This window comes from Pseudorasbora parva, chromosome 12 (assembly GCF_024679245.1).
Source record: "Pseudorasbora parva isolate DD20220531a chromosome 12, ASM2467924v1, whole genome shotgun sequence".
Taxonomy (NCBI): Eukaryota; Metazoa; Chordata; class Actinopteri; order Cypriniformes; family Gobionidae; genus Pseudorasbora; species Pseudorasbora parva.
In genome coordinates, this window is record NC_090183.1 from 19,955,270 (window position 1) to 19,971,413 (window position 16,144).

The 16,144-nt window shown below is 37.6% G+C and overlaps 1 protein-coding gene and 1 non-coding gene across 2 annotated transcripts in view; one reads left to right on the forward strand and one right to left on the reverse strand.

The window, feature by feature from the left end:
- The first annotated feature begins 208 nt into the window (after positions 1-208).
- trnar-ccg (transfer RNA arginine (anticodon CCG)) lies at positions 209-281 on the forward strand. Its single transcript has one exon. It is a non-coding gene; the product is annotated as a tRNA-Arg (tRNA).
- Positions 282-1,755: 1,474 nt separating this feature from the next.
- The window catches only part of nol11 (nucleolar protein 11), a 46,781-nt gene continuing 32,392 nt past the window's right edge, over positions 1,756-16,144 (reverse strand). Inside the window, exons 12-18 of the mRNA XM_067459469.1 lie at positions 3,539-3,723; positions 3,318-3,443; positions 2,943-3,170; positions 2,761-2,839; positions 2,368-2,460; positions 2,168-2,275; positions 1,756-2,071 (exon numbers count right to left, since the gene is read on the reverse strand). Of these exons, the coding sequence (XP_067315570.1) occupies positions 1,958-2,071; positions 2,168-2,275; positions 2,368-2,460; positions 2,761-2,839; positions 2,943-3,170; positions 3,318-3,443; positions 3,539-3,723 (933 nt within the window). The 3' untranslated portion in view covers positions 1,756-1,957. The remainder of the gene's footprint in view (positions 2,072-2,167; positions 2,276-2,367; positions 2,461-2,760; positions 2,840-2,942; positions 3,171-3,317; positions 3,444-3,538; positions 3,724-16,144) is intronic.

The window sequence follows — 16,144 nt, forward strand, 5'->3', positions numbered from 1 at the left end:
GTTTTTACTATCTACTATGGGCACTTCACGTCTTCCGTCTCCGTTTTCGACTCCTCCCTCGCCGATCGGTTAAATCATTGCTCCAATATTCACAAAAAGATAATTATTGGCCCAAAAATGCTACTATTTATTATATAATTATTGTATGTTTGGCCGCATATACTATACATATTTCAAACTATCATGTTTCCACCCTATGTGTTGTGATGACCCAGTGGCCTAATGGATAAGGCATCAGCCTCCGGAGCTGGGGATTGTGGGTTCGAGTCCCATCTGGGTCGATATTGCTGAGTAAACTTTTTTTGCTCAGTACTAGCAAATAGTATGCATATAATATAAAAATAACGGTATGTCCAGTATGAAATTGTTTTTTTTTAGCATGTTCTTCACCCACTTTAATGCACTGACATATTTTAGTTTACTTAAATTAGTCCCTTTGAAGTGAATTGCTGCTTTGTTTTTATTTTGTAAAGACTTAACAAGAAAATAATTAATATTTGATCACAAGTTCATTTGGAAAACATAATTGGACCAACTGATCTCATACATTAAACCTTGATAGAATGTGTCTGTTCAGAGTCTTAACTATTGCTCATTTAATCTGATTAAAAAAACTGTCAGACCAAAATTGTTTTAGAGATTAAGTGAAGTTGAATTAATCCTTTAATCACTAAACTTCATCTTACTTTTAAATGAAAATTACCCTGTGATTTACTTACCCTCAAGCCATCTTAGGTGTATATGATTTTCTTCTTTCTGATAAACAGCTATATTAACGAACACCCTAGCCTTTCCAATCTTTATAACTGCAATGAACAAGTTTGAAGCTCAAAAGAGTACATCCATCATACACGTACTCCACACAGCTCTATGAGGCTCTATAAAGGCCATCTGAAGCAAATAGATGTTTTTTTGAAAGAAAACTATCTACATATAAAACTTTATAAACTTAATTATAAGTTTAATTTATACAAGTAAAATATCTAGCTTTCACCAGACCGCCCTCCCTATTCAACATGCAAAGAAAGGGTGACTCCTCTCGTAATTCAAAACGTTTGTGCTATGTCCTAGACATGTCTTGTCAATTACACCTTTTCCACTTTTCCTTCTGAAATGTTCCATAACTCATGGAATTATTAAATTACCAAATTAACTACAATATGTTTTAACTAAACAAAGAAACCAACATGCCATTTTTGGACATTTTTGTGTGTCAATTCAGGGAAACATCTTACCCCTAAAGTTTAATTTGTTCTCTTTACTTAAAAGTAAAAATATTTTTTACTCTGTATTATAATGATTCAGTTTTTTGGACACATTAGATTTGCAATTTCACATATCACTATATTCCAGGGACACAAAATTAAGGTCAATTAATCAATTATAGCATACATTTATAAAACTTATAGCAAGGGTTGAGGACAACCCGAATGTCTACCAAATCTAAAGAGTGTTGAATTTGTGTTGGTTTTGTCGACTCCAACCCTAGATTAACAAACTCAGAGTAGGTTTAATGCTAAAGTTTACAGGAAGGTGTTGCTACAGTAGTTTGGCATTCCGGTCGCAGGAGCATTAGTGACCATCAGTGCCTGTTGTCCATTGATTAAAAACCTTGTTATAAAATAATTTATTTTATTTAGGTTTAAACATTAGGCTTTAGTTGACTTGATTTATAGATTTTGTGAATTATACAAGTTCCGTAGAGGCCATTTCTGGTGTTCAATTAATTTATAAATAAATAAATTAGAACATGAATGAAGAATGTTAAACATGTCTAATATGTTTTTAATTATTGAAAACATTTTGTATATTCATTGAAAAACATTTTCCATGAATTTCAGCCTTTATTTCATAATTGTTTGGAAGATAAAAAAAAAATCAAAAGAATTTAAATCCATTTTACTAAAAACAAACCAAGAAAACTTTAATTTTATTAAAAATTATTTGTGCAAGCAATCTAAAAGATTTCAATTAGTTCTATGGAGTACATGCCAAAATCTTCAGATTGTTTGGACTCTTTGAGCACTTGAAGACTTCCCTCAATTTTGCCAAGTTCAGCATACAGTTTTACCTGAAAAGGGTTGCAAGACACTTTACATTGTTATTTCAGCTTCACACAATACAATAACTGTCATTTACAATTAGCAGTAAGGGATCTGTGTCATACCTGTGCTCTCACAAACTTGTGAAGATCAGACACCAAGCTTTTGGCTTCTGGTGCCACAGCCAAGACTGTAAAATGAGCATCTAGTAACAAGCAAATCCAGTCTATGATCTTAAAAAAGAGGGGGAGGGGGGGGGGGGGGGGGAATAGTTAGACAGACGTTACCTAGATATATATTTGTTCAAAACTGTTTGATGACAGACCTGAGAAAAACTTGGTTTCCTTAGAGCTGGGATTTGTTTGTGGGCATCATGAGAATATTTGAGATGAAGGAAAAGTAGATACTGTAAAAAGACCTAAAACAAAAATGAATTGAGAAGGCAAATGTCATTAATGACTTTAGTTTTTTTACAAGCCTAATGGAAAGAATACTGATAATTAATGAACAAATAAGCAATATGCTTTATAATAAAATATTCCACATCATGCCCAATGTTTAGTGTAGCACCATTTTTTCCCCACACTAGAGATTAAGGCCCCATCTCAAATGGTGGGGGTGTTTGGGGGGCATCCACCTCTGTTCCACAAATTGGGATACTAAAGAATGGGAAACTCTATACCAACCTAGGCTAAATGTGTTGGTGTCAGATACTCACAATGACCTGCGGAACCGCGAGATCTTTTAGATGTGGTAGCAGGGGCTTTTCACTGTACGCTGTCTGCAGAACCTCATTTCTATCCAATAGGTTAAAAGAAAACATGCAACCAGAACAACAAACAAAAATCTGAAAAATACTCAAAGCACACTTTTTAATACACTGGTTTTGATGAAGGATACAGTAGAGCAGCCTTGTGTAACCCCACAGGACATCTCATATTCAGAGCTAAGGGATGTCTTTGTAGCTTGATGCTGGGGGCATCAGGGACATCACTCTCTAGTGCTGATGGGCAGAAGCCATTCTGTTGTCCATCCTCCTCCAATTCACTTTGTGTCTGAGTCAGCACTTTCATGAAGATGACACTCTCTGTGTCAAGATTCACAGTCTCAATCTCTGAGTCTGGAGTACTATAGTCAGACAAGATTTTGCATAAAATTAGTTTTACATCAGTTTAAAATGAAATCACCTCTTTAAAAAAAATGAAATGATCAAAAGCTTAGTGCTGCTGCTAGAGTGGGCTACCGTTATTAAGTGTGTAAAAGTGCAGGACTCACCTGAGTATAATTTTAAGACAAGCACAGGTGACCGCTTCAGGAATGTCTGGAAAACACTGGAAAGCAACCTGACAGAGATAGAAGTCTTTCTGCACCATGGCCAGAGACAGCAGTTCAGGGCACACACTGCATTAAAAAAAAGAAAGAAAAAAAAAAAAAAAAAAGACAATAAGTAGCTGGAAGACATCGGTGTCCACAGAACTGATCATGTGTGGTCAAACCTGTAGCAGAGGAATCGAGTCTCCAACAGCTGTAGAAATACAGACTGAGGGTAGAAGTTGGCCTCTGTCTGGGATCTTGACACTAGCTCTAATGCCACCCTGCCTGATGCCAGCTGGAGGTCAGTCTCAGTCATCAGGCGAATAAACTCACCCACCTCTGCTTGTACATCCTCTACGGCACCAGTCTAGCAAAAATAAATAAATAAATTAAACAAACACAATCATTGAAAATTGTATTCAAACAATTTTCAAACAATTGTGTTCAAACATTGAACACAATTGAAACTGCAAAGGCTGTTGAATATACATACATGTGAGCCTTTATTTGACAAACAACCAACCTACATGCCCAACTAGATCTTAATGTACAGTACTGTTGCATCCTTGAGCATCTATGGGTTTTGGAACCTATTGTAATAGTTGTGTTTGGGCCCTTCAATTGTTCTCAGAGTTAATACCGGCATCTCAACATCATATTGCAACTGTTGTGAAAAACTCAGCAAGGAATATAATGGAAAACCAACATTTATGCCAAGGAAAAAAGTACCTGGAGGATTCTCTTACAGTGAGCAGTGGGTAGTATTACAACATATCATGGACACAGTGTCCACACCAGACATGACAGTTCAGTACAGCTTGAGGTGGTCTATGCTGGATGTGACAAATCAATTAGAAAATATTGTTTCTCTTTCGTGTCATTAGCAGCGCGAGTGCTTGAAGTATGTCAAAAATAGAACAGGGCAACAGTTTACTGTCAAGAATTTGTGAAACCACACTGCATCCAGTGTAGAGAGCATTACTGATAACAATGGATTTTAATTGCTTTTGTTGCGTCCGGTGTGTAAACACTAGGGGTGTAACGATTCGTTTTTATCAACAATTCGATTCGACTAAAATAAATCAAGTCACACTGATTGAAATTTTTGGCTAAAAAGTTACTGAATCGATTTCAAGTCACTGAATCGTTTCTGATCATATCGTTCTAAATGAACCAATATAGTCCTTAAATCGTATCGGCGACCTCAAATCGCGATACGAATCGAAGTTAAAACGAATCGTTACACCCCGAGTAAACACAGTGTCCTGCAGGGCCGGCCCGTGGCATAGGCGGAATAGGCAAATGCTAGGGGCGCCACTCGTCCATAGGGGCGCCAAAATGTGATTTTTCCGGTTTTTATTACTGCTACTTTGTATTAATATTAATTCGAAATATTACCTTAAAATCCCCAGACCATCGCATCAATCTCCTCCTGCCCAGCGAGTGCTTTAGTGTGTCAGATATTGAACGCGCAATCAGTTTAACGTTGGGAATTTGTTGTTGCGTCGCCTCTTGCGCATCTAATAGACAGGAATGTGCTTGTTCGCTCGCGCCAGTGAAAGTTGCCTATTATTTATGACGGATGGCTAATGTGTCAAAAAGACTGAAGCCCTCTGATACAGGAATATAAAGGAATAAGGGGATAAAGACAGAGGTAAAGTGATGACATGAATGAACAGTTTATCTAAATGCATTATCTAAATATGAATGTTGGCTAATTAATTCCAGTTATTTTATCTTAAGCTTTATGTAAGCAACTGTTCTGGGTGATCAGAATCTGTAAAAAATGTTTATAAACATATATAATTTTTTTTAATAGCCTAATGTTTTTACTCAGTTGTGCAATTGTAAGGGTACATATGGCGTTTTTAAAATGTATTTTCTGAAATTAGTAATATTTATATACAGGATCTAAAATAACTAAAAAATTAAATAAAATGCACACTAAATATAAAAATTTCTTAAAAGTTTAATTCATGGTGAAAACATGAGCATGCATAGTTTAGTGGAGGATGTGTGTGTGTGTGTGTGTGTGTGTGTGTGTGTGTGTGTGTGTGTGTCTGTCCTTGTTTATATTGTGGGGACTGATAGTAGTCACTTTTCGAGCCGGTCCCCACATTTAAAAATGCTTATTAATCATACAGGATACGTTTTTTTGAGAAAGTAAAAATGCAGAATGTTTCCTGTGATGGGTAAGTTTAGGTTTATGGGCAGTGTAGTGGGATAGAAAATACGGTTTGTACAGTATAAAAACCATCACGTCTATGGAGTCCCCACAAAGATAGTGAACCAAACGTGTGCTTGTTTATTTTTATTTAAAAATTATAAAAAACAACCAACATATAAAAACTTTGATAGAAGGGGCACCAAGTAAAATCTTGCCTAGGGCAGCAAATTGGTCAGGGCCGGCCCTGGTGTCCTGCGTTACAAAAAAAAAAAAAAAAAATTCAGTAACACTTAACTAATGTTAAAACATGAGACCTTACGCCCGTTTCACACATACTCTGTCTGCAGTGCGCGTGCGGTGCGTGTTGCGTTGCAGGAGCCCCACACCCTGTAGTGCTTTCACATATGCTGCGTTTGCAGTCCGCAACTGATCCACTGTTGCATACAAACACAGCATTTATTCATTATTTTTTAATTTAAAATCCAAAAGTTTTTACTGAACGTGCCTTGTCAGAATTCAAATTCTCTTTGTTTACTCTTTAATAGAAGTCAGGTTACGTAGCCTACTACATTTAAACAACATTTTATTAAATTCATGTATTCATATTTATATACTTTAGATTTAGCTCACACAAGTGGCAAAACATTTAAACACAGGTTATAGCCTTAAATCACAAACATTTTAAATTAGAAACTTACAATAGTCTATTCAAAAACAGCCAACTCTTCTTTCATTTTTTAACTGTGCGTTTACTTAAAGGGGCTAGGAGATTGAACCCGCCTTGCCCTCCCTCTGTCCCTATTTGGGACCTCAGGCCCCTTCAGGCAGTCGGACCAGCTCTTTGTTTGCTTCGGCGGCCGCACTAAAGGTTGTGCTGTCACGAAGTAAAAACTCTCGCACTGAATAGTGGAATGCGATTTCACTAGCATATAGGTCTAAGAACCTAACCTGCCCTATAGGCATTAAAGCCCACTCCACATGGCCTCATCTTGGGCTTGGTCACATGGCATTTCCATGGAAGATATCTGTGTGGTGGCGGGCTGGGCCTCTCCATCCACACTTTTATCAGATTCTACAAATTGGAGGTCCCAACTCTACAAGCAGGGCTTCTCGCTCATGCGACGTCAATACGGAGTGGGCGGTCGAGTACGTTGGGTCCGCAAGACCCCATTTCGCCTGGCAGTGTGCAGCGCATTTTTTGTAACAGTGCGCGTGGCTCCGCATCTGAAGATGAGCGAGTTCTAGGCGAATCTAGCCGAGAATGACGTCTCATCACACCGGCACCAGTTTGCACATACAAATTAGGTTGCTTATATTTACTTAATGAGCCTACAAACGCAGAAATAAGCCCTTTTAAATAAAGATCCATGTTTAATCAAATAAAAAATAAATCACGACACTAAAACGTTTACTGAAATTAAGAAATCGTTAATTTAGTTGCATACATATAGTTTGTTCTCATGTCACAAGTAATAATATTACGGTTTACCGAGTTTTACGCAAATCTTTAGCAGTGTGGTTTTTTTTGGTGAAATGTACTAAAATAAATATAATTACCTGTGTACATTAGCCCACTTCTCGCCGCTGTGTCCACCTCTGTTGTTTAAAAAAATAGCACAACTGCAAGCACGTCAAGTATAAACACCTTGTCTGTTTGGGGAGGAGCGCACGCAGTCAGCGGAGGCTCGCCCCGCGGAGCCAGGCGAAAGTATAAACAACGGCTCTATCTAGACCCTGGCAACATGATTGCTTATCGTGTTCGGCCTATACACAAATAGTTCCTAAGCACCATTTCACTCTACCATAGATCCGACTATGTCCAATCAAGTCTTTAAACGAACCGACTCTTCTGGTTCTTTTCATTCCCCTTATGAAGCCTGCCTATGTCTCTCTAGAGGTTTTTTGACACATTCAAAGGGGAATTCTGGGTCAGTCAGCACACACTGCATTTTACATTGTGTTCCCATACGCAATATGAGGAACCTCTCGATAGGGAACATAAGCCCCGTTTCCACCACAGGAACTTTACCCAGGAACTTTGGGTGGTACTCGGTGTGTTTAGACCTGCAGGAACCATGGTCTAAATGAAGTTCCGGGTAAATATTTCCCCCTCCAAACGGCCCTGCTCGCGAGGTAGTACTTTTTCAAAGTTCAGGATCTTTCGGGGGCGGGACTTGGGCGCTAAACATGCTGATTGGTTGAGCTCAGGCAGCATTTTATTTCAACTCGGCATTTTTAAGTCTTTTGCGAGGTTCGGTCTACGTTCAGTCATAATCAGTCTTACACGCCGCACTCATGTTGACAAGAGAGGAAACTTAATTTTTCTGAGGGGTTAACTTTTTATTTCGTAAGTTATGAAGATAATGTTGGAGTAATGACACAGCGTATATTGCCCCAGGCTTTTACTTTAACTGCGCCTGACAGAAGATTTTTTTTTTTCTCAGATGATTATTTAAAAAAATAAATAGCTTATAATATAACACTGTATTAGTCCTGGTGGCCGTTAAGAGTTGCTATGGCTTCAGTTAACACATAGCTGCTGGAGAAAACAGCATTGACATTTTTGATGTGGCAGACAAACTGCTTGTGACAAAATGATTGCGATTGAAAGTCATTACATGTAAACACCAGATCGGTTTAGATAACGTCTCATGTAAACAGTCCACTAAATCTTTCAATCGGTACACACAAAAATGATTACTGTCCGTTAGGGCTGTCATTTTTGAAAAAAATCAAATTTAAACGGAATTAAAATATCAAGCAATGCATTCGAATATATTCAATTATCTACAACGCATCATCTCCAGCAGCTGGAATGTGTTTACGGATGCCATAGCAACTCTCAACGGCCACCAGGACTTATACGGTTTTATAAAAGCTATTCATTTGTTGTAAAGTGTAATAATCATCTCAGAAAAAATAAATTCTAATGTCAGGCGCAGTTTAAGTAGTTAATGATTGTTTGCTTACATAGGCTTAGGGACAGTGTCATTATGCCAACATTATCTTCATAACTTCTTTTGAAATAAAAAGTTTATCCCTCAGAAAAATGTATTTTCCTCTCGTCATGGTTGGTGCGTGAGCGCGACGTGTGCTCTTCAGTGGAGAAGGCGCGCTGTGTACATCACATAAGGACGCACACTCAAAAGTAATCCGGTCAGGTCGTTTACATGGTGAAATGTTTAGTTTGATCGATTCATGAAAAGGTTTATCCACCCATCTCAAAACGATTACAATTTCATTCAGTTTGGGCATTTTTATTACGATTGAGGTGTTTATATGGAGCATTTTCCTTCAGATTGGACTTTTAAACTGATTACAGTGGTCCATGTAAACGCACCGACAGTAAAAAAATTGCGCTACATGGCACTTTAAAAACCGGATAGTTTATTTATAGTTCGATTACGGATATTTCACGTCATCTTCGAATGCATATTCGAATATCGAATAAAAAGTGACAGCCCTTGTCCTTCACTGGCTTGGAGGAGCAGTCACGTGCAGTCCTACATCACCGGACTAATTTGCCTAATCTTCTCGGAACTTTATTGGGGTCGAAACGCAGGGGGGGAGAAAAGTTCCTGTAAAAAAGTTCCTGGTACAAATTGTTCTGGGTAATTTTGGTGGACACGGGGCTATACTCTGTTACTTTCGTAACCTCGGTTCCCTGAGAGAGGGAACGAGTATTGCGTCCCACGCCGTGTTCGTGCTTCTCAGGTATCGCTTCAGTCGATTTTTAAAACCTGACACCTATGGCAAATATAGCCTCCTGTATGCTAATATAAGCCCCTTTTCCGGTGGTCTTTCCTGCAGTTGCTGCGGCCCGGCCAATCAGAGCGCTCCTCGTGCCGGGCTATTGCCATGCAGCGACACTGCGCTTTACATAGATACCTTTATTAATAAAGTTTTGCTTCATATTCTCGAGAAAAGGAGTTTTTCCCATACGCAATACTCATTCCCTCTCTCAGGGAACCGATGTTACGAAAGTAACCGAGTACGTTAACTAAGGTTTACAAATGAAACCTTATTGTAAAGTGTCACCAAAAAAATACTGTCATTAATCAGAGGAAGCAACACACCAGAATCAGAACAAAGACAATGAACCAGCTAATGTGTAAATTCTGTTTTGTTAACCGTTTGGTACGGCATTCACGGTTCAATACGCACTGGTAAATTTCATTTTTGCTTTTAATTAAATATTTCCATTTCTCTCCGTTTTAAATATTTATGTCAGTTTATTTCGGCTCTGTTTGAGTGTGCCTGTGAGTCTACGCGCTGATATGAGCAAATATCCAATCATATGCACTAAAGTTAGGGTGTGTTAGCCGTGTTTTAAAGCCTTGCCGGTTAAACATTTAATTGGCATGCTACGTTGCATTGAGTACGCGCACTAAACGTCTATCAAACACACGTGATTACTGGACAGTTTTACTGCGCTAATACTGTCAAACACACAAAGTTAACATATAAACTCAGTCGGTTATGTCTAAAGTGAAAATTGCTTGCATCTATGAGATGCGAGCAGGTCTTCAATTGACAGCAGCACAGCCTAGTGAACACGCTGTCCTTAAAGGGACAGTTCCCCTCTAAAATGATTTTAATAAATAAAAAACAACTTTAAATACAGTAGCTTTTAATGAATGTTGTATATTGAAGGATATGTAGTTTTAATTTTAGCCTATATTTATTCATTCAAATTCATACTTAAATGCTAATGTACATCTCTGAGCTGCCACTGCAAATCTTTTTATATGTGTACAAGAGTGTAAGTAAAGTTTTATGTTTAAGTAAGGGTTTTCAAGTCTTTTAAGTGAAATAAAGAAAAGAGTATTGCAATAAAAACATTTTCTCCTTAACCTCTTTCTGTTCCTGTTGCCTAAGAATAGACTACTAAAAAAAACGAACCAAAAAACTGCAGTTAAAAACCGAGGTATGTATTGAACTGTCGATTAACTGTATTGTTGCATCCCTAATCCTTATATATCATATATATATATATTTGTGAAGATTGTGAAATACTCAGACCGGCCCGTCTGGCACCATGCCATCCTCAAAATTGCTTACATCACCTCTCATTCCCATTCTGACATTCAGTTTGGAGTTCAGGAGATTGTCTTGACCAGGACCACACCCCTAAATGCATTGAAGCAACTGCCATGCATGATTAGTAGGGCTGTAACGATTCACTCGTTTTCTCGATGCATCGATTACAAATCCTGACGATGCATATGCATCGATCTTGAAACATGTATTTTGAATCGTGAATCGTTAATTTCGGCCGATACTCGATTTTAAATGCTAAGAATCGGATGAATCGCGATTCAATAACGATTCAGTGCTTTTAAAATAAACATTTGATTATATCTACTACATTAAGATGAATTAATAGAGATGTTGTGTTGCGACAACTGCGTCATCTGTGACCCTACAGTCACAGCTGATCTTCTTCACAGACATGCATGCGCTCTTTGCCGCCTTCACTGGATTGCTCGCGCTACGTCGTATTATAGCTAATTTATATAAAATAAAATACTAAAGCTTTAGGGAAATGGGTCATACCGACCAAATTATTTTATTTTATTTTATTTTTCAGTTTTATTTATTTATTGTTGTTGATTGTTTTTTTTTAAATTCTGTAGCACTTTGAGATTTTGTTTAATATAAAGTGCATTATAAATAAAATGTATTATTATTATTATTATACCGGAGCATTTGAAATACAACCCGCTTATTCAAGGATGCACATTTATTGCATGGACGGAGCAAACATTGTTGTAAGTGTCTAAAATGCATACGCACAGTTCTGATGAATAATACATGAAATGTAACAAAATGTTTTTTTAACTGAATTTACGCAGCAAACTGCCAAACCAGTTATTTAGAAGAAGAATTTCGTTATTATTTATTTTATTATTATTATTTAAAAGAAGAAGAATGATATTTAAGAATATTATTTAAAAGAAAAAGAATTTTTTATTATTTTGTGAGTCTGAATTGTTTTCAGTCCCAGTCCGTGCGCAGCTGTCGGCCCTACCCTGAAACGTCATGCATATGCCTACAAATCAAATGCTTTGGTATAGTCACACAAATTAAACATTGAAGTCCATGCTGCACAAAAAAAAAACACTGAAGTTTATAATTACTATGTTGATGTTTTTTTTACAGTGGGTCATATTATAGCATATCTTTGCCAGTGTGTTTTGTGGTGTTAAGAATTGTTTTTCTGCGCATTTTCGCACTAACTCAAAACGTGCGTACACCACCTCCTGAGTTGGCGTAGGATTTGAGCGTGCCGTACGCCAACGTCCATATCGATAAATCTCAAAGTCAGCGTGGTTTTGGTTGTAAGCAAGGTGTACGCTGGAAATTTGGTGTACGCACTTTTGATAAATAAGGGCCATTGATACCTGTATCTGAATTATCAAATTTTGCCGCACAATCTGCATAAATTGAAAATAAAAAATTGTGTGTAAAATGGAGATTGACACAATTCTAAAGAGAGGGAAAAAAACAGACAACTAAACAATATACATTCAAACTAGAGGTTCTGACAAAATGGTCATGGCGGAAGTCTATTTAAAAGGTCATGGTCACTTTATTTATAAATAAAATAAAGTAAATAAGTATAGAAATAAATAAATTGACCTATTTAAAGGGATAGTTCACTTTAAATGAAAATGTTGTCATCCTTTATTTAGCCTCAAGTTGTTTTAAAACTGTATGAATTTATTTCTTCAGCTGAACACAAGGCAAGATATTTTTAAGAATGACAGTAACAGTTAACTGGAACCATTGACTTCAATAGTATTTTTTTTTTCCTACTATGGAAGTCAATGGTTCCAGTTAACCGTTTGGTTACTGACATTCATCAAAATATCTTCCCGTGTGTTCATCTGAAGAAAGAAATTCATACAGATTTGAAAGAACTTGAGAGTGAATAAAGGATGACAACATTAATCTTTTAAAGGGATTGTTCACTTTAAAATGAAAATCCGACTCCATTCAAATTATTTTTTGTTTTGTTCAATGTCTCATTCAAATTATTTTTTGTTTTGTTCAATGTCTCATTTATCACAGCTTGTTTTATTATTGGATGAATGACTGTTTGTGAATAAATCTGTTACTTTGTTACTTTTAAATCTGTTAACTCACTTGTCGAACCCTCCTGGCGTAAAAATAAGCAATACAAAGGCATCTTTACACAGCCGAGTTAAGGCGGGTCTAAAGCGGGTCTGTGTCTGCTCAAAATTCTGTGTAAAGACGCGATGCCGCATTAAAGCACACTTAAAATATGCCGGGTCTGACCAACCTCGGCCCCTAGTATCAAAGTCGACATAGAAACGGTTTTGATTCAATGTAAATGAATGCAAACTTGTGCCGCCTTAAACGACATCATTGTCATGACAACCGCCTGTCAGCCAGCTCACTAGGCGCAAGAATCAAGAAGCAGCTAGGAGACAAACCATCTAGGAATTAAAGTAAATGATTTCGGTACTCACATCGTCAAACTAACCACTGTAGTGTTCACCGTTTGTAATCTTCCTTTAAGACTGGCAGATCAACGCACTGCAACATTTTCCCTCAGAAACAGTAAATGCTTAACCAAGTCGGCGTCACTGTGCAACCCAGTATTATAATCTCTTTGAGAGAACGATATTTTATATTAGATTTGATATTTTCTGATATATTCTATCTGCTGTCCTACATGTCATTAAAATAGACAGAATTTTGGATTTTTCCCTTAGGCATAGTGCAGCCTAACAACTTGAAATAGGCTATAGCCTATAGCTACTCAATCATTATTAGGGATGGGTATCGTTAAGGTTTTAACGGTATTACTACTCTTAACGATACTGCTTATTGGTCCGGTACTTTAACGGTATTTTTTATATATATATATTAGGCCACATTATTTAGGCCTGCACATTATAAGATACACATTATATAGGCCTGCACAGTGCTTTAATTTCAGGAAGAATTCTAGTAGGCTAATCAAATGTAAAATGACACTAGTTTTATCATAGATAGGATAAATTAATGCTTATTAAAGCTGAAGTTATTCATTCAAGAGCTGCGAGTGATTTTATCTTTGCATTTGGTTGTTTAATTCGCAGTAATTCATCAGCATGTTTATTTACCATGCTGCCTCTTTAAGACAGACGTGCAGATCTATAGGCGACTGATAATCGGCAGATGCACTACATTTTCTCCCAACTATCCATATAATAACAACGTCCATTTTAGACACAAACTGTGTTTAAGAGACTCTCTAAGCCGGTCATTTTGACATAGATGTTTGTGTACATTTAATCGTTTAGACGCGATTGTGAAACCGAAAGTGTAATTTGCTCGTCTCGTTGCGGGCTGTTTCGGAGCTCGCGCTGACTTGGGAACAATCTCTTGCACACATTTTTGTGCTTTTAAAGGGGGGGTGAAATGCTGTTTCATGCATACTGATCTTTTTACACTGTTAAAGACATGGAATCCCATACTAAACATGGACAAAGTTTCAAAAGTTAAGGTGGACGTTTGATGGGAGTATTTCTTTGTCAAAAATACTACTTCCGGTTAGTCATAAGTTTCGGCAAGTTTTTTGCGATCATGCGTCCCCTTTGACGTTAATGGGGGCGGAATTTCCTTGTATGGGCCTTACGGACAATTCTACCGGAAGAGCGTGAGAGAGAGAGAGGGAGAGAGCGAAAGCAACAGGCTATGCCCATCAAAGCGCTGGCTCGTAGGCTGCGCTGCACAGGTAATGTGCACAATTAACAATGACATCAAAAAGTGCGTTTTTGGTTGCCAGACCAAGACAGTCCTGCACAGATTCCCCCAAAACCCCACGGTAAGGCAACAGTGGATGGAATTTGCTTTTCCGGATCAGCAACTGAGTTGCGCGAATGTTTATATCTGTTTGCTGCATTTCGGTGCCGACTGTTTCATAAACAAGGCCCAGCTTGACGCCGGATTTTCCATTCGCCTAATGCTGAAGGATGGAGCAGTCCCAACGTTAGAACCGCGGGCGGTGAGTTAGACTGCTTCAAATGTCTGTGTCTATGCTCATCAAGTAGCCCAAACATGATCACGTATAGTTACTATATATATTACTATATATAGAAATTGATCAATGGAGCATGCGATGTGTAGTGCGTGTACATTTGTATAGCTGGCCACTATATGTGTAACTTTATGTTTGTGTATTGTAAAAGCACTCCAAACAACAATACACAAAGAGTGGGGAAATATGTTGAACTAAATAAGCGCGCTTCTTCATTCAAATGTGCTACTATTCCGTGTTGTCTACACAAACCACGCGTAAACACACACACACACGTGCACAACTGCACTTCCCACGTTTACACCTTCAAAGACAAAAATACGACGATATAATTCAAGTATAAATATGTAAATAACACAAGCCGCTAAGCATATTATATAGTTAGTGTATAACTTGTACCACATAGAGACGTCCTGCTCTAGTCGTTTTTGCTGCTGCTCCTGTTCAACTGCAGCCTCTGGGTCTGATTCCAGATCATAGATGTATGGCTGTATCTGATTAAAAGCCATATTTTTAGTTTGAATAAAGTTTTTCCCGCTGTTAGGGATGACACAGCTTTACGACGCACTCAACACGGCGGCGCACACGTCACTATTTAGCTCCGCTCACACGATACGCCCCCACCCGCTCGGCTTTTTTCGGAAAGACTCGGAACAGCGCATCTTTCTTATATAATTATTAAAAAAATAAAGACTTTTCGGAGATATGCAGGATGCAATGCTACTCTATAGGTACTCAAGATTGACATGACACTGACTGAAACTGAGTGTTTCAACCCCCCTTTAATCACTCTTTTTATTATTAAATGCGTCCCACAATTTACCAACAGTAGCTAGACTGTATTTTACAACAATCACTGATCGTGCTGATTCTGTCATTACGTTTGAGTTATAGGGAGAAATGACAGCGTAGGCAACTGCTGCAAGGGGAATTAAGTTGCGCTAGATATAAATATCAAAATTATAATCTTTGCCAAAGAAGCTAAAATCTAAAATAAAATCACATTATCACAATCTAGTGTAAAGTGAAACTAGGCTATATTTGAATGTTTAGTTCTGTCCTCCGTGGGCTGTCGTTTTGCTCTCTCTCTCTCGTCACGTCACGTGCATTTTCAGAAGTACCGACAGCAGAACCGATAACGTCCGAGCTTATCGATACAACGGTCTTTCAAAATTCAGCCCCGGGGCCCGTTTAATACCGGGTTTCGGTACCCATCCCCAATCATTATGGTATTGTAATTTGTCTATAAGCAACATTGTGTAATATTTGAGTTTATTTAAAGTTGTGTATTTTTTAATTATCATTATTATTAGGCTATGTGCATATTTATTTAGAACATTTAGCTTATTACCGTTCCCCAGTCGGGTTATAGCCTAACTGCCAGAGAAGGGCTAAATTTAAATTTGCATGGTGGTAGTTTTTATCATTTCGTTATTTTGGCTCAAAATTTCGTTTTTTGGAAATATTAACTGAATTTAGAAATCCTTTTGAACAATTTTTATTAGCCTAATAATACAAAAAGAATTAAGACAGCGTTTGGAAATTTTGAAGTGCATAAACAATATTCCC